At 40.6% G+C, this 19848-nt stretch overlaps 1 protein-coding gene across 2 annotated transcripts in view; it reads right to left on the reverse strand.

The window, feature by feature from the left end:
* Positions 1 to 19848, reverse strand: part of LOC141515328 (xylosyl- and glucuronyltransferase LARGE1-like) — a 313686-nt gene that overhangs the window by 132177 nt on the left and 161661 nt on the right. For both annotated transcript variants that reach the window (XM_074226787.1, XM_074226786.1), the window contains exon 2: positions 5817 to 6004. In XM_074226787.1, the coding sequence (XP_074082888.1) occupies positions 5817 to 5922 (106 nt within the window). In that variant the 5' untranslated portion in view covers positions 5923 to 6004. The remainder of the gene's footprint in view (positions 1 to 5816; positions 6005 to 19848) is intronic.

The raw sequence follows: 19848 nt of genomic DNA on the forward strand, positions 1-19848 counted from the left end.
GGATGGAAATACAAATGGAAATAAATTTACATCTCATTTGTTGGAAGCTATAAGAGGTAGCATGGCATACTGGAAAGAACTCCAAACCTGGGAGTCAGAAATATCTGGATTGAAATATCAGCATTGACCCATACCAGTTGCCTAATCATGAGCAAACCCTCAAACCTCCTAAAGTCTCCAACAATTCTCTAAGATGTAAGTCCTTTGTGTATGTGTGTTGGATCCCTTGGACAATCTGGTGACACCTATAGACCCCCTCAGAGTGAGGATTATGAAGACACAAAATAAAACACCTAGGATTACAAGGGAAACCAATGATAGTGAAATAAAGATACATTTTTTTTTATTATTCAGTCCATGGACCCTGTGTCCAGAGCACCTGATCCGAGATTGTAGCTTCTAAATTATGATCTCTGGAAGTTATTTCTACCAATTTGAAATCATCCATTTGTTATATGAGATAACAAATAAATGTCCTGGCCATTTTTGCTAGCAGCACTAATTCAGGCTTAGCATGTAGAGTATCTATAATAATGATAATAGTGATAGTGATGATGATGATGATAGAAATAGGAACCAGATATATGATTCCACTGGTACAGGAAACAACCAATTGAAGGAACATCTTCATTACCACAGGGAGAAGGGGGGAGGGTACCCTCCTTCAGGAACTTATCATCTTGTTGAGAACACTGAAAGACTAAGAGATTTACCCTGATCATGGTATGTGCCAGAGGATGAAATTGAACACAAGACACCTTGGTCTCAAAGTTGTTCTCTCTCCCCATATACATTTACATCTCTACAATCATGTTGGTTTTCACTAATACTGCCTAAATTAATAATGGTAATCATAATTTTTTAGGCTTTTGCAAGGCAAATGGGGTTAAGTGGCTTGCCCAAGGCCACACAGCTAGGTCATTATTAAGTGTCTGAGGCCGCATTAGAACTCAGGTCCTCCTGACTCCAGGGCCGGTGCTTTATCCACTACACCACCTAACTGCCCCTCATAATATTAATAATGAATAATCACAGAAATAATCACAGCTAATAAAATAATAGGAGTAAGTATAAGTAGGAGGAAATGGAGACAGGAGGAGTATGAGAAGGAAGAGAAAGAGCATCAGATAAAGAAATAGAATATATATATATAATATATATATATGTGTGTACAGATATAGATATAATAGAGAAAGAGGGGGAAGAAAAAGACAGAGAAAGAGAAGATAAAGGAACAAAAAAATAGAAGAGAGAGAGAGACAGAGGAGAAAAAAAGAAGAGAGGAAGAGAAAAAGAGAGAAACAAAGAGGGAGAGACAGAGATGTAGTATTTGTGCACACTTGTTTTTGCACTTTACAACTATAGTCTCATATGCCCCTCCCAGAGATATTATTATTGTCCCCATTTTTGCAAAAGAAGAAACTAAGGCAAAATGGTTAAATGGTTCACCCAGAATTTGATAACAGAATTTGAACTCAGATCTTCCTGACCCCAAAGTTCAGTGGTCTATCCACCATGCTGCCTGCTCACAGCTGTCTTATAGGAAGTAGGTACCACTGTTATCTCCCTTTTACAAACTTGGAAAGTGAGGCTGAGAGAAGCAACAGAATTTGGGGAAGGGACTTGCCTTGCTAGTCTTAGAACAAATACAAACTCCGCTCCCTCTCAATCTACTCATTTTTCTGTTCTCTGGTAGCCTCAAAGTATCACATATAGCTTGAAGGGAACTCAGAGGCCATGGAGTCTAATATTTACATTTTATAAATGAAGAAACTGAGTCCCAGAGAGATGAAGTCACTTGCTCATGATCACCTAATTCATAAACACCAGAGACAATCCTCATACTCCAGATCCAAACCTCATTCCACTCTGCCATGTGAAAATGGAGATTTCCTACCAAAGGACTTTGGAATGCCCAACCTTTATAAGATTCCTATACGTCATTCCTGGAATGGAGCCCTTCCCCATCTCTCATCTGAGATTTCCTCACTTCATTCAAGGCTCATCTCACATGCAGGAGCCAATCTCAATCCCAATTCCCCATTCTAGCAGCCTTTCCCCCATTTTATATTTACTTTGTAAATATGTTGTATGTTGCTCCCTAATAGAATGGAAGCTTGTGACAGGCAGTGATGAGTTGTTCTCTTTTTATTACCACTCTTTGGCAAAAAATATGCCCTTAGGGGTAGCTAGGTGGTACAATGGATAGAGCACCAGCCCTGGAGTCAGGAGGACCTGAGTTCAAATCTGACCTCAGACATGTGATAATTGTCTAGCTCAGTAACCTTGGGCAAGTCACTTAATCCCATTGCCTTATAAAAAAATATGCCCTTAATAAATGTTTTTGGGTTGAAAGGATCTCAGAGATGGAAGGTTTCTCAGAGGCTCAGAGTCCATGACTCAATCAGTCCAGGAGGGATCTGGAAACTGCCAGCAAACAGAGGACAATTTAACAACATTCTTGGGGCACTGCCTCTCCAGTGACAGAATTTACTATCTCACAAAAGAACTGGTTCCACCTTAAGATGACTCTTTTCTTATTCTTATCTGAAACCTAGTCTATTTGTAGTTTTCTGTCCTTTCCTTTTGAAGAGGATCAAAGTTATAATAAGATGTTGTCTGCCTTGCACATTAAGTGGATTTAAATGAGGCAGAGACAAAAGTCAAAATGACTGGTAAGACCTGCCATGCAGTAGATGACCTTGGCATCTTCCCTGTCTGACCATGCTCTACGTGCTCCACAGAGCCATTGGAATCTGGCCATTGGAACAAACTGTTCTCACTGGATCATTCTGCTAGTTGAGTTTTCACATGCTTGGGGGTAGACATCCACCTGCCTCAATGATGCCCTCAGCCTAGTTTAGCCCATCTGCTGAGATGGTCCCAGGGTATGGCCACTGGGCATGAGACAACTTCCTGGAGCCTCCAGCCACCAGTCTGGGAGTCTCAACTCTGAGTATCACAGATGACAGATCTAATCCTTGCCATGATTACAATCAGAACCTTCCTCATTTTCTAATTCCTCACCCATTAGCTCTCCTCTATACTTTGCTTTTACAAATTAGAATATAAGCTCTTTGAGGATAGGGATGATGTTATTTGTTTGGAACTGTTAAATCCTCTTTGCTAAATACACTATTCAACATAGGTTAAGTGCCTAATAAATATTCTCTGTACTTTCTTCTTTACTCTGTCTCTGTCTCTCTTTACTCTGTCTCTGTCTCTTTTTGTCTCTTTGTCTCTCTTCATCCCCAGTCCCATCCTTCTTCCACGTGACAACCTACCAGGAATTTCAAAAAATGAACATTCCTCCACTCCCCCTCTCCCCACAAGTATTCTTTTCTTTGGGCTAATTTATTCAGTTTTACTCACACAGAATAATAGACCTCTGAGAGGTTTCCTCACTAACTTGCAAGCATTCAGTTGTGTTCATTTACCCCTCTGAGGTTGCTCTCAACCCTGCTTTCTGGAAGAACCAACGAAATTAAACAGAACTGCAAAAAAAAATGCCCCCACGCTCTATCTAGTCATTTTTTCTTGATGTAGGCAGATTCTTTGCTTCTTATTTATGGCTTCACCTACTTTGAAATGGAAAATTCGAGGGTGTCAATAAATGAATTGTGAAGTTGTTATGTTTAACTACAGAAATGGCAATGGTTGGCAGTCCTAGTCTGGGGACCTGGAGTGGCTTGCTTCTGCCTCTTCCAATAAACACACAGCCTTGCTGTTGAGTCTCTTCATCAGAAGAAGTAGGCAGCATGGTTTATTAAATGGGTTTATATATTTTCCCTAGATCACAGATCTTTCTTTGGTTCTCTGCGCTCCTTTTCAAAATCTTATTTTATTAGCATGAAACAAAATGTGTAAGATTAGCATCCCAATACATTTCACACCATTTTTTCCATATCCAAGTTCACAGACCCCATGAAATCTTTCATGGGCCAAAAATTAAGAATCCATGGTATAACGGGGTGGGGGGGGGATAGATGTGTAGCAGCTTAGATTTAAACACCAGCTCTGTCACTGACTAGGTGTGTGATCCTGGGCAAATCTTTTAACTTGTTCTGGGTATCAGACTATTCATCTGAAAAAATAGGGCTCAATGAGTAACCCTTCCTCACCACGCAACTGTACAAACTTACCAGCATATGATTTATAAGGGGAAGCTAGGTGCTAGGAGTCCTGGGCCTGGAGTCAGGTTCAAATTCTGTCCCAGACACTAACTAGCTGTATGACCCTGAGATAGTTATTTATCCCCTGTCTGCCTCAGTTTCTCATTTATAGCATCAGGACACACCAGAGAAGGTTACTTCAGTGGTTTCTTTACCATGAAAACCCCATGGATTTTGTCCATGGGGTCTTGTAGAATTGGACATGACCGAACAATGATAAAATCATTTGTAATTCTGTTGGATCATCCCATTTGTGAGTTATTTTATCAGCCCCCATCACTCTGCCTGGACTATGGGGAGATCTATTCCTCACAGCATGGAGGAAAATGGTCAAATTGTGGCAATCATAGGATGCCCTCTCAAACATCATCCAGTTTGGCTGTCTGACAACAGGAAACAAGTAACTGTGACTTTGGTAGATTTGAACTAGATTAAAGATGATCAGTGATAACAGATCGAGGTATTTACATTCGATCCTAGAGACGATAGTGAGCCAACAAGGGTTTCATAGGAGGGAAGTAACTTGGTCAAATCCACGCATTAGGAAGATTATTGGGCAACTGTGGAAGAACTGATTGAAAGAAACAGTAAAGGAGATGGCGAAGGTGGAGAGATCCATAAGAAGGCATGCAACACAAGGTCAGTTCATACCACAGACCCCCACACATACAAGCTTCCTTACTGATCTCTCAGCTTCTAACTCCTTTAATTATATACACATTTATATATTTGATATGCAAACAGATATTATGCATGTGAAGCTGTACCATAAATATGGGTGCATACACTCATATGTTCACAGGAAATGAAGATTTGAACATATAGAGACATGCATGCACACACATGTGCAAGATACATGTTTTGATAGGAGTTTCTTAGTAACAGTAGCAACAAAGTAATATTGAAAATAACAACAACACCGATGGGAATTTCTCTCTCTGTCTCCACACACACACACACACACACACACACACACACACACAAACACACAGTAAGGCAGTGGCAAATCACTCCAGTCTTTTTGCCAAGAAAATCCCAAATAGGCTCACCAAGAATTGGATACCACAGAAACACTTGAATAACTATCATCTCTATAGATCTTGATCTCTCTCTCTCTCTCTCTCTCTCTCTCTCTCTCTCTCTCTCTCTCTCCATATATATATGTATATATGTATATATGTATATATGTATAAACATATCCATATGCATATGTATATAGATATATTTGAGTATAGATGTCTTGTCTGTCTAAGGATTTTCCTAACATACCATTGTAAATATGGATATTTTCTTCTTTGATTCTCACAATAACCCAAGTAAAACAATACTCTCATGTATATTTGCTCATTTTTCACATAAGAAGATAGAGTGACAAAGCTTTCGGAATTTGTTCACACTCACTTCCAAGTGAGGTCTCCCTGTCAGGGCTCTCCCACTAAGCTCCCCAAGCTGCCATAAGACATCTTTGTTTTGAAGAGAAGAAAAAGGGATAGAGAGAAGAGAGTTCTATTATCCCCTTAAGCATTTATTACATCCTCTCCCCCCCTCCCCACTTCCCAGGCTTTAAAACGTCTGGGTGGAGCCCAAATCTGCTTTCTCCTTCCCTGGTTCAGCCCCCTCATCTTTCCTCTTTCTACCCCTCACCTTCGAAGCTTCCAGCAAAGAGGTAAATCCAGGTGACTGCTGGGATGAAGAGAACTGTCAGAGAGGCAGCCAGGAATTTCCGTCTCCCCCTGCAGATGCCCAGCATCCTCTCGGCAGTGGCAATCTCTAACCACGGCGCCGTTCCTATGTCGGGAGCGGAGAGTCCCCAGCGTCCCTCATATTACTCTCTGAAAGGGAAACAAAGGAGAAACAGGTCAGGCATCAGCATGGTCATGTGTAACCTAAGTCCAGACATCCCCAGAGGAGTTTCTCTGTTCTCTGCCCATTTCCTTCAAGCTATGCCTTCCAGTGAATATGTTGTATTCATTCAGAGCCCAGCAGGAGTGATAAAGGGAGTGGGGGGGGGGAGGCTAACATTTGGACAGGGCTTTGAGACTCATAAAGCCTTTTATTCTCATTATCTTGTTTTGATTCCAATAACTTTGTGATGTGAGTACTCCAGGAAATATCCAAGCTACAGTTATCATTTGTCACACCTGGTTACAAGTTTCAAAACACACCAGGTCCCTACATAAAAGCATCCAACCGTGGTCCCCAGGGGGGCAGAGAATCTCCTCTATATCTTAGTGATTCACTGTAGGAAGAGACAGAAGCAAAGCTGATTTGGGATACAGCTCTGGGGGGAAAAGGATGAGGGGGCAGGACCTGCACTCACAACCAGGGAATTTCCTATTTTAACTAATTCTGAATGACCAGATGCTCAGCTTGTTTGCTTTTACAATAAGACAGTTAAGAGTTGACAGCACCCAGGAAAGATTAGTACTCTAGGGCAAATTATCAGTTGCCATACCCTAGGTATAGAATGCTCTATATATCATTTTCCCCAGATCTTACAATTTTTTTTTTGCAAGGCAATGGGTTTAAGTGGCTTGCCCAAGGCCACACAGTTAGGTAATCATTAAGTGTCTGAGGCCAGATTTGAACTCAAGTACTCCTGAATCCAGGGCCGGTGCTCTATCCACTGCACCACCTAGCTGCCCTCAGATTTTACAAATTAAGAATATAAGAACAAATGACCAGGCTCCAGGTTATAACAGAGCTCCATAACTCCAGCAGCCAGATAGCACCATGGACAGAGGACCAGGCCTAGGAGTCAGGAAGAGCTGAGTTCAAATGGATGGGAAAGTCACCTAATCCAATTTGCCTTAATATCCTCATCTATAAAATGAACTGGAGAAGGAAATGGCAAACCACTCCAGAATCTCTGCCAAAAAATCCCGAATAAGGTCATAAAGCATCAGACAGAACTCATATATATTAATTATATACATGTAAACTTTATATATAGACATATGGCATATATGTGAAACTAAGAGGCATGTATAAAAGCATGTATCAGGTCTGTATATATATATATATATATATATATATATATATATATATATATATATACACACACACACACACACACACACACACACACAGAACTATATTATAACCATGTGTATCTGTATGGATTGGAATTGTTCACTGAATTTTCCTTGACTCAGTGGCAGACACCTCATGATTTCTCACTTCCGAGTCTCCCCCAGTATGGAGGGGGGGTTCAGTAATTAAGAGTTTTGTTTTATTTTTTGTTTTGCTTTTTCTCTCAAAAACCTAAGAATTCCCAAGATGATAGCTGGGCCATTCTTTGTCTTTTGAAAACATTGTACCAACATCATCCCAGGAGGAGAAATGAGGCTTCTCTACTCCAAACATCTTCTCTGGCTCCCCATTGCTTAGGATAGAAAAATACAGACTGTCATTTGTATTTTAAGGTCCTCCACTATCTAACTTGACTATCTTGCATTGTTGGAATTGGATTCTTTAATTTGCAGTCCAAGAGGTGGAAGGGACCAACACCCCCCATTTTACTAAGGGTAAACTGAAACTTGAAAAAGAATTCTTAAATCTCCGAATGGGAAAGGAGCTCAGAAGTCACAGGATCATGGGTCCATAGACTTGGAACTGGAAGAGACAGGAGAGGTCATTTCACCCACTCCCTCCATGTTTTGTTTCAGTCATTTCAGTTGGATCTGACTCTTCACAATCCCATTTGGCATGTTCTTGGCAAAGGTCCTGGAATAGTTTGTCATTTCCTTTTCCAGCTCATTTGACATATATGAGGAATCTGAGGCAAACAGGGAACAGTGACCTGCCCAGAGTCACCCAGCTAATAAGTGTCTGAGGCCAGATTTGAACTCAGGAACACAAATCTTCCTGATTGTGGGTCCACCCTTGTATACACTGCCTCCCACAGATGAGGAAATTGAGGTCCAGAGGACTTAACTGAATGTCCCAGATTGCATAGCCAGCAACTTGTAAAAGGAGGACTTGAAAATAGTCCCTGAGTACCATTGTTCAGTCAATCATGGCTAATCCACTCAGAACCACTCTTGAATTAGGAATTACCTGCTTTAAAAGTGGTCAACCAGCTTTTAGAGAAGGATCTCCATTCAAGAGAGGGCAAACTCCCTCAATCCCAAGGCAGTACATTTTCTCATTTGTGAAGAGTTTCTAAATTTTCTTACAATCTTCTCCTAATTCTCCTAGTTCTGTCTTCTGGGATAAAGCAGACCAAAATCTATTCCTTTTTCACATGGTAACCCTTAGAATACTCAAAAAGAACTACCTTAAGCACTTTTCTTTTCTCCAGGTTAAAAACCCCCAGTTCCTTTACCTGATCCTCATATGAAATAAGCCAGATAGTACAACTAGACCAGGAATCAGAAAGATCTGAGTTCAAATCCAACCATATACAGCTGTGTGACCTTTGGTGAGTCCCTTAACCTGTTTGCCTCAGTTTCTCATTAAGAAAAACACATATAATAATAACATCTAACACACAGGGTTGTTGTGAGGATCATGAGATGATAATAGTTAATAGTTCTGCAAATTTTTAAGTGTTATAAAAATGTTAGTTATTTTTAGTAGGTTTTACTATATGGCATGCCTTGAGGCACTTCACCATCTTGGTTGCTTTATAGTGAATCAATCTCCTTAATATGTAGTTTCCAAAGCTGAACAGAATACTCAGATATACTTTGCCCAGAGCAGTCTACAAGGAGATTATTAGCTCTTTATTTTCCAAAGTTAAGACCTCTGGTCAAGCCTCCTTCCCAACCTCTCCAGTCCCAGTTGTCATGTCATAGCCTAGCTTTGACTATATGGTGCTCCCACTCTCCCAAAGAACAAAGAACTTGGAAAGTCTCATGACAAATTAGAGGCAGAACTAGGATTCACGACCATGTCTTAATTTACTAAGATACAGACATATATGTGTATGCAGGCATGTTTATTGTAAGACTATATACACACATCCAAAAATATGTATTTACACAAGAAACATAAAGAATCCTGTAAAGATCTTTTCATCTCCCATCAGCTGCTGAGCTCAGTTTGGACTCCAGAAATATCAGGTAGCCCTGAGGATAAACTCATCACCTGAAATCTCATTTTTTTTTAGAGACTGATTCAGCTTTGATGCCCAGAACCTTTTAGGCCTCCCCCATTGTCCCTCCTCTCAGACAGGAGGACCAGAGAATGGAGCATTCAATTCTTCCAAAGCTTCTCTTTATAGAAGGCCCATAATTTTCCAACAAACTCTTCATTTCTCAACTACTACTCTGTTTATGTTTGACTCCTAGAACATCAAGTTCCAGAGCTAAGGACCCTTTGCCTCATCATCTTTTTCATCATCATTTTGTACAATGTCTTCTCCCCAACAGACTGTAAGCTCCTTGAGAGCAGACACTGTCTTTCATTTCCTTCCTTCTATGACCAATACTTTAGAAGAACAGTGCTTGGTAAATAGTAAGCATTTAAGTGTTGGCTGCTGATGGACCAAAGTGCTTTGCAAACTATAAATGGAGGGTATAAATTCCAGGCCTATTGCTATGGCAGTAACATCAAATTCACAAATATCTTACAACTTCTCCTTCCTTCCCTCGCCTCCGCCCCACCTGCAAATGTTCATTTTCAGAAGAAAGGGATTTAATGGGCATGAAAATACAAGAGCTAAAACAGAGTCTGGGGAGGGGGGTTTGTTGTAATGACAGCTCCAGCTTCTGAAATTAAACACAGCGGGTAAGAAATTCCTGCCCGGGTTTTACTTTTGAATAAATCACACATCCTCGCTTTGGAAACACATTTGATCCTTAAAACTCAATTCATAATAAAAGTATCAACAGAAAGTATATTCAGGAACCAGTATCACCTAATCACCACCAAGTGGGATTGAAAATCATTTCCAAATATGCAAATTCTCCAGTCCTCCACACTAAAGCAGAGCTGCATGTTAGCACACCTCTCTTTCTCTGCTAGATGAGGGTCCACAGAGTTGTAATAGGAAAACAAAGCAAACTTGTCCGGTACCCAGTCATTTCTCAGATATGCAACTCAACTTCCTTTCTTATGAACAGTTAGAGGAAGGATGGGATGATCTGGAATGCTGAGAGAGGCCCCTGAAATGATCCTCGATCCAAAAGATTCTTCATGACTGACCTGCGCTTTCTGTTAACTGGGAGGCAGGGGGGAGATGACAGTGGTCTTAAAATCAATTGAATTTTAACAAGCATTTATTAAAATCAACTGAGCAAAATTTTACCCTATGCACTCTAATAAGTCAACATGTGGGTGTTTCCTCCAAAGACCTGTGGGTCCTAACCCATACATTCCTGCACATCCTGGTCAAATTTTTTCATGTTCTCATATCATCACATGTATGTTACACAGGAAAAAACCCCCGAAAGTAGTCTAGACCCCTAAGAAACTTAGGAGGAGAGAGAAGGAGATTTGGGTAAAATTCCACACTTGAACAGATAAGCTAAATACAATATAAGATGAGGACAACTCTTCTGAGTTGGGGATTGAAAGTCAAAGGGAGATGAAGAGAGGCATGGACTGAGAGTGATTTGGGGGGATGAAGAGGGGTGCAGACTTAGAATCCTTTGGGGAGATGAAGAGGGGTATAGAGTGAGAGTGATTTGGGGAGATGGAGAGGGGTATAGTCAGAGTGATTTGGGGAGATGAAGAGGGGAGGCAGAGTAGGAGTGATTTGGAGGGATGAAGAAGGGTGCAGAGTGAGAATCCTTTGGGGAGATGAAGAGGAGAGGCAGAGTCAGAGTGATTTGGGGAGATGGAGAGGGGAGGTCGAATAAGAATGATTAATGTGGGTGTGCAGGACAGTATGCAAAGACTCCATCGCAATTTTTAGGAATGGCAAGTAGACCAACATGGAACAGAAAATGGATAAAAGACAGAATAAGGAAAGAAAAAAAAAAGCTATATCATATCATGCTTCAGATGCCAGCATTTATATTTTATACAAAGAGGAATCAGGCAGATGTGGGAGACTTAAAAGCAGGTGCATGATGGGGCCGTCCCTGTGCTTCGGGAAGATGGTTTTGACAGGTCTGTGGAAGATTGGATTAGAGAGGGGAGAGATGTGACGGAAGGGATAGTCCAAGAGAGAAGAAATGAAAGCCTCAACTAGAATGCTAGCCAACTTAGCAAGCAGAAACAGATGACTGAATAGGTGTGATTGGGCAACTGGGAAGGTCTAGGGGGAGAGGAGGAGAAGGGACATGAAACAACTGCAATCCAGAGTTTTTTGGAGGAAGGAGAAAAAGAAATAAGCACTTATTAAGTGTCAGACACTAAGTTATGCGCTTTACAAATATTTTACTTCATCTCCACAACAATCCTGGGAAGCAGTGCTAGCATGGTCCCCAATTTGGAGTTGGGGAAACTAAGTCAGAGATTAAGTGACTTGTCTATGGAGCCATATACTTAAGTGTCTGAGGCTGAATTTGAATCCATATCTTTTTTTGGCTCCGAGTCTAGTTGCTTAGGCATTAAACCAATGAGTTGAGTCTTTAAGAGATCACTCCTTAGTTCAGAGTCTAGAAAGATGCTAGTAGGAAAATATTTTGAATCACCTTGAAGCTCAATGCTAGGTAGTGAGAACATCTAAGGCCCTGTCCATGAGCAGAGTGGGGGATGAATCTCTGCTGCTGTTTACTCTCCAAAGGACCTGGGTTCAAATCCAATATGCTATATACAATACTCAAAAAGTCTTTAACCAGTTCGAGACTCATTTCTTCTCTTATGAATGAAGAAGATAAAAAAGATGGCCTCTAAAGTCCTATCTAGCCAGGATCTAATTGTCATTTGAGAATTTCCCCAAACTGTGATGAAGGGGTCACAGGAGACTGAGGGGCAAGGATCTTGGAAAACAACTGGCTTTGAGATCTATATCCCTACTGGTTGAAGTTCTTTGATTGTGCCTCTGTTAAGGTCTCATATATTACCTTATTGATCCCTCAGGTATCCCCCACACACACTCACACTCATACACACACATTCACACAATTCACTTTGCACTGACACACTTACACTCACATACATGCATATACTCATTCACACACACACACACACACACACACACACACACACACACACACACACACAGCCTCTGACCCAGAACATACATAATTGGTGGAAAACCTGTCATTCTATCAGTAGTGAACATCTCCTTTTTCTGCTTGGGATCATCTGCTCCAAATGCCAATCAACTCATCACTGGCTAGTGTACTCTGATAAAATACTGAATGGAGCAATTTATAATTCTGGTTGGAATTCAGTTTCTATTAGTGATTCTTAGCCTAAGTCTGAATGTTTGTGACAGTGTTTGGATTGGATATCTAATTACACTAAGCCAACAGGAAAGGCAATGAGGTAAGGTAGAATAAGGCTGAGACTTGACCAAGTACGACCTGGACTGAAACTATATAGTGAGCTCCCTGACTCTGAGGGACCCACTTACCCTCTCTCTAAGCTTCAGTTTCCTAATGAGTAATAGTGGAAAAATCATGCTCATAGAGTTATCTTGGAAGGAAAATGTCATCTGTCCTGTGAAACATGAAGGATATGTGAGCAATTTGTAACATTAATAGAGTCGAGGAATATCACTGGGTTGGTCAAAGCATGAAGAATTTTCCATCTACAATGTTCCTTGAAGATTGCCCACCATGGAGCGGAAGGATTTTGATCTATGCTGGGGAATAGCCTACTCATAGTGAGAAAATTATAGCTTATTATTATTATTATTATTATTATAAGTATTCAGGGTACAAAAGCAACATAATTGGCAATCTTCCATTTATGTTCCATTAAGCTGGATCAAAACCAGAGAATTAGAGAAGGGGTCTGAAAGGTCCTATAGGATAGGGAATGGACTTGAGAATTCACTGGCAGAAGCAACTTCTGGGGAGGAAATTTCCTCTATCCAATATCTTCTCTGAAATTTTCTTTTCTTTTTTTTCTGTTTTGTTGTGTTTCATTTTCTTTCAAGGCAATGGGGTTAAATGACTTGTTCAAGATCAAATAGCTAAGTACTAAGTGTCTGAGATCAGATCTGAACTCAGGTCCTCCTGACTCCAGGGCTGGTTCTCTAGTCACTGTGCCACCTAGTTGTCCCCTTCTCTGCAATTTTCAATAATTAAAAGTCAACTAGAGCACTGCAAATAATTTGGCCAGGATCAAAAAGCCCATATGGCATAGAGAGGTCTTTATGGCCAGCTCTCTACCACACCACTAGAACTGGTACAACTTACACAGGGAGTAACTTAATACATGATGGTTGACTTGAGTCAAAATATCACCAACCTCTTCATCTGGTCATAGGATCATAGAATAGACCAACCCTATCACTTGCAGCTGGAGAAACTGAGGCACATGATGGTGTCTTCCTCAAAGTAACACTGTAAATGACTAAGTTGGGATTGGAATCCAGCTTCTTCTACCATATCTGCAAGTTCTGGCATCTGACTAACAAGGTGACTCTATGGGCAGGAAGTCCATGGCTTTGGCATGTCAGGGTTGGCATTTTGGCTAACTTAGCCCAATTCTCAAGTCTCTCTCTGGCTCAGAGGAGGGTCCTACAATGGGATGCCCGACTGTGTTGGAACTCAGGAATGCCCCTGATTCATCTTCACCCCCAAAGCCTGCTCCTCCGAGGTAGGGAGACTGCATCATGGCATCGATCCTGCTTGGTTTCTTAATCTCCACCCCTCACATTACATTCTGCTGTCTGGAGGCTGCTTAATAAGGGCAGGTGTTCTAGTTTAATAGACTTGTCAATAGGATCCTCACAAAACGCCACCTCAGGGGCAATGCAGGCAGAGACTCCAAAGAGAAAAATCAAGGCGTAATCCAAATTCCCCACTTACAATATTTAACCTCTCTGAAGAATGTCTTGCCAAACAGATCTTTAATGCAAATTGATCTGTCTTGAGGGTGGACCCTTTTATTAGGTCAGGATAAAGCTTATCAACAGGAAGGTTGACTTTCTTCATGCATGCAAAATCAGCCCCACACTGGACTGAGGAAGACTTAGGAAGCAGTCAGTCCACTGGTTCATTAGCCATTGCTCCCAACACTGTCCCTCCATGACAGTTATAGCCATTTGTGCCTGCCCTTGTCCTTTCCCCACAAGCCATTTTAGCATCGCAAACTCCTCAGCAAAGAGTGTGAAACAGAGGAGATGCCAAACACAGGGTGAGTATGCATTAAATTTTTGTTGACTAACTAAAATGCCATATAGTCACAGATTGAGAGCTAGAAGGGATCTCAGAGGTCCATAGTTCAAAGGGGATTCAGAGGCTATTAAAAAGAACTCTCTTATTTTATAGAGCAGGAAACTGAGTCCTGGAGGGGGTTAAGGGACTTCTCTCCATATTAGTTGGTGATCTATTGATTTTCAGCTGTGTCCAACTCTTTGTGATATCTTATTAAGTGCAGCTGCTGGATAGAGTGCTGGGCCTAAAGTTCAAATCCATTCTCAGACACTTAGCTAGCTTTGTGACACTGAGCAGTCACTTAACTTGGTTTCCTCAGTTTCCTCATCTATAAAATAAGATGGAGAAGGAAATGGCATATATTTATTTATTTAAATATTTGTATATAAAAACCATATTTTAAATATACATGTAGACAATCTATAGATATCTATATCTATGTAGATATATATAGGATATATAAATATGCCATAGTGTTTAAATGTGCGAGATAGATATGAACGTGAATGTGTGTGTCTGTGTGTAGTAGTGTGTGTGTGTATGTGTGTGCATGTGTGTGAGTGTGTGCATGTGTGCATGTGTTTGTGTGTGTGTGTGTGTTTCTGTACTGCAAATAAAGGACTATACTGTCCATTAATACAAGGACACAGCCACAAGCATCCATGCCCCTGGCAATAAATGAGTCTTTGCCAAAGGAGAGATAAAGATAATTCATGCCATGGGCTTAGAAGTAGAAAAGAACCCTGTATGTTGGAGCCACCAGGGAACAGTGACACTGGATTGGGTCCTTAAAGGATGATGCCAAGCAATGGACAGGGGTGAGAGGGTTTACAGGCCAGGAGACACTTAGGAGCCAAACAGAGGTCGGAATTTACTCAGAGGGAGGGCACAGGGAGGACAGGAATAGTCCAGAGCTGGAGGATTGGGCTCATATAACCATGGCTCAGAAGACAGGCCAGAGACAGTCTCTGTCAGTCTTAAAAACAAGGAGGAGGAGATTCAGTGAAGCCAAGACCATATATATTAAGCATTCCCCAAGGTGCTTTGCCAGTATGTGAGATTCTTGGGATAAAAAGACAAAAGAAAAACAATCCTGTCCTTGAGAAGGTTATGGTCTAATAGAGTCTGTTCCCAAAATCTTAGCCTAAGACTTTTGGAACCCCCTATATTTTTTGAACCAAATCTTTCATGAATTGGGGAGAATCCTGGTGAGAAGAATCAGAGCATGAGCCCTGTCTGAAGCTTGTTCTGCCCAAGACCCAGAACAATCAAGTGATCCCCAAAGTCAATGTCAGTGATAGGCCCTGAAGCTGGGTCCTCCTGATCTAATATAAAGGCCAGCTCTGTACATGTTGGTTCTCTTGGGAGCCACATATCAAGTCAATGCAAAGAGAGAGCCAGAGGGGTGGGTGTAGGTGCATGGTGGGAGAGAGAAGGGGCAGACTTCAGAGGCAGGAAGACCCTGAGCAAGTGACTTAACCTTTCAGAGCATGAAGCAACCCTCTAAGACTCTAATAACTGTAAGTTACAGAGAATCAATCAATCCATCAATAAACATTTATTCTGTTTATTTATTATTTGTATTTATCTTATTCCTTCTCTTTAATCACTGTGCTAAACACTGAGGATTAAAAAAAAAACAGAGGCATCAGACAGTCCCTGCCCCAAGGGTCTTACCCGCACTGGTAGAGGGAGTTTCATTGCCTGGAAGTTCCCAATACAGATTGAAACCACAGATTCAGAATCTCTCCTTAAAAGAAGGCAGTTTCTATGATGAGGCATTTAGCATTGGGGGAGATGAGCAGAGGGGAAGCAGGAAAGGCATCGGGTAGGAAACAGAGACTGAGTCAAGTATTGGAGGAAGCTTGGAATTGTAGGACACTGGGGTGCATATCAGGGATGAGGGGATGGCCCAGGCAAACAGAGGGGAGATAGAAAGGGGTGGCTGAGGAGAAACAAGGAGTTTGATTGGACCTGCCTTTGGAAGGGATGATGAGGAATAAAGTACAATAATCCTAGAAAGACAGGTTGGAGTCAGTTTACAGAGGAATAATAATAATAATAATAATAATAATAATAATAATAATAATAATAATAATAATAATGTTCTTCATTTTCAAAGAAGACTGACATCAGGGAGGTGATGCCATGACAAGTATGTGAATTGGATTTGAGTAAGGAGGGGCTGTGCTAAGTCACCAGGCTTACTTTCTCCTTCAGAGCCAAGTAACTTGTCCAAGGTCACACAGATAGTGTCAGAGGCTATCCAAACTCCTGTACGCCTGATTCCAAGGCCAGTGCTCTATCCAAGAAGCCATTAAAGCCAGATAGAGACTATAGTGAATCCTAGAAGCAACAGAGAGTCATTGGAATTTAGACTTGGTCCTCCACTTCGGACATCAGAATGTGCCTCAAGGGGTTATTTTCATTGGATGAGTCAAGGATGATTGGATTTAGAGTTTAGAAATTTTATACATAATTCAATCTGCCCTTTATGTTATAAATAGTAAACTGAGTCTCAGAGAGTAGAAATGACTTGTCATGAGTCTCAAAAGTAACAATGAGTTATTCCAAAAACAAGAAAGTACCTATTAGGAATGAGGTACTTTGGCAAGTATAGGAGCTACAAAAGAGTAAAAAATCAAATAATCCTATCTTTAAAGTGGTTAAATAAGTAAAGATAGATATAAAGATAAAGCTATTTGGATGAAGGCAGCTAGGCGGCACCATGATGGATAGAGCTCTGGGCTTGGAATCAGGAAGACTCATCATCTTGAATTCAAATTCAGCTCTGTGACCTTGGGCAAGTATCTCAATCATGTTTTCCTTAGTTCCCCATCAGCAAAATGAGCTGGAGAAGGAAAAGGAAAACCACTCCAGTATCTTTGCCAACAACACCACAAATGAGATCACAAAGAGTTGCTCATGACTGAAGAAACTGAATAATAACATAATTTAAGCTTGCAAAGTTTTTAAAATATGAAATTTCACTTGAGTCATAAACATTCCTGGTGATTGATAATACAAGTATATTATCCTTATTTTACACAGGAGAAAAATCAACGAGATTTTGAAGTTGACTTATTCAAGGTCAAGTTGCTTGCATTAGAGTTATAATCTGAACCGACCTCCTCCTTGCTCCAAAGCCATACTATTCACTGTGACATAGATTCTCTATACCCTTAAATAATAGAGCCAGAATTTGAACCCGGTTCCTTTTGATCAAACAGCATGCGCAGATGAAGCACCTACTACTATGTGCAAATACAAAGAATGAAACAACTCAGCTTTTAAGGAGATTACATTCTAATGAGAGAGACAAGTCCACATAGTTTATGCACAAGTATATGGAGATGAAATAGAGACAAAGGTATTCTATAGGAGGAAATAAAATGCAAGTTATTTGGAAGAAAGAGCACTATCAGGTGTGAAGATCAGGAAAGACTATGTGAAAAGGGGTGATTGAGCTGCATGTAAAAAGAAAGGCATTGGGGAAGCTAAGTGGTGCTTTGGATAGAGCACCAGCCCTGGAGTCAGGAGAACCTGAGTTCAAATCCAGCTTCACACACTTAATAATTACCTAGCCGTGTGGCCTTGGGTAAGCCACTTAACCCCATTGCCTTGTAAAAATCAAAAATCAAAAAACAACAAACAAAAAAAGAAAGCGATTCTATACACCAAAAGTGTGTAGGGATGGTATTCCAGACACGGGGAATGGCCAATTCAAAGGCATCAAGAAGGGAGATGGAATACACATGTGATGAGCAGCATGGAAGTCAGTTTGACTGAACCATAGCATGCACAAAAGGGCAATATGTAATACAACTCGAAAGTCATGTTATGACAGGTTTTAAAGGCCAGAGGAATTTATATTGAATCCTAGAGGCATCATAAGTCCCATTGAGTAGAAGAATGATATGCTGTCAGATCAACAATGAAGGTAAATAATTTTTCCTAGGAGGCAGCAAGGGACATTAGAGCACTTGACTTGGGGTCAGGAGGTTCAGGAGTAAGTCCTACCACATACACTTACTAGGCCAGGTTCTTTTACTACTTAGTATTGCAATTTCCTTTTCTGGAAAATGGAGATAATAATAACTGTACTACCTGTCAGATAGAGTGGTTATACAGAACTGGTCATATCAAACCAAGAGATTTGATGAGAATAAAAATGTTCTTACTATAATAATATACTATAGCATATCATATATAATAATAAAGTTTATATTACTATAGATTATTATTAACTATTCTAGTTTATGAGGAAAGAAACCAATCAATGAGTGGAAGTCACTGGGAAGATTTGACCTCAAAATAAGCAAGAACTAGTAGTTATCATGGGGAAGCTAGGTGCTACAGTGAAAGGAGCACTGGACCTGGAATCTTGAAAGACTGATCTTTCTCAGTTCAAATATGACCTCAGACACTTCATAGCTTTGTGACCCTGGGCAAGTCACTAAATTTTTTTGCCCCAATTTCTCATCTGTAAAGCAAGCTGGAGAAGGAAATGGCAAACCACTCCAGTATTTTTGCCAAGAAAATCCCAGAGTCATGAAGATTCAGACATGACTGAAACAATTGAACAACAAAACAACAAAAGGAGTCTAATAATCATCATTCACTTCGCACAAAGCAGATACTTAATAAATGTTTATTGAGTTGAATTGTGGTCTATCACTGGCAAAGAAGGCCACTGAAATGAATTGCAAGACTTTTGAAGCCTTGACAAAGAATAATACCTACACCACTATCTTCCCAGGAGAATGAATAAGCTTTATTAATGACTTATGAGGTGCCAGGCACAGTGCTAAGTTTTGAGATCTATAAAAATATTCCTGGAATAGTGAACAATTTTCAAATTGGAAGTCACTGTTTCAGATCCCACCTCTGACATTCCCTATGTACCTTTGGCTAGCCACTTGACTTCTGTGAGTCTTAGTTTTTTACATCAGAGTTGGCCTAGATGATCTTTGAGGTCTTCTTTGGGTCTGAATCCATGATCCTCCGAATTTTTGAATCCAGTTTTCATTCTCACAGTATTGGAAATCCCCTTTAAATAAAACCAAAGATGCTCTGCATTCCTTTGGATTTGACAATTATCCAATTATCTTTGAGATATACCCCAAAGCATAAGGAGATAAACTGAGTTCATTTGGAGTGGAAAAAATCAGCTTGGGAAACAAACTAGACTACTTCATTACAATTAATTATGCTCCTTGGTTTAGAATGTGTCCCATATGCCTGTCACCTAGTTTCTTTCAAGTAGCACGAGTAGCATGAGTAGCCACTGAGTGACTCGTCATTAAACTTGGAAGGCAGTAAAGCAAAAAAGAATGCAAGGACAATTCCGTCTTCCTGGTGGAGAAGATGAACTGAGGCATTCTGCTTATGGGTCTGAAGCTTCCCTCATGGATGCTAATCAGTATATTTTAGGGGAGGGGGTCTGGAAA

This window comes from Macrotis lagotis, chromosome 2 (assembly GCF_037893015.1).
Source record: "Macrotis lagotis isolate mMagLag1 chromosome 2, bilby.v1.9.chrom.fasta, whole genome shotgun sequence".
Classification (NCBI taxonomy): domain Eukaryota; kingdom Metazoa; phylum Chordata; class Mammalia; order Peramelemorphia; family Peramelidae; genus Macrotis; species Macrotis lagotis.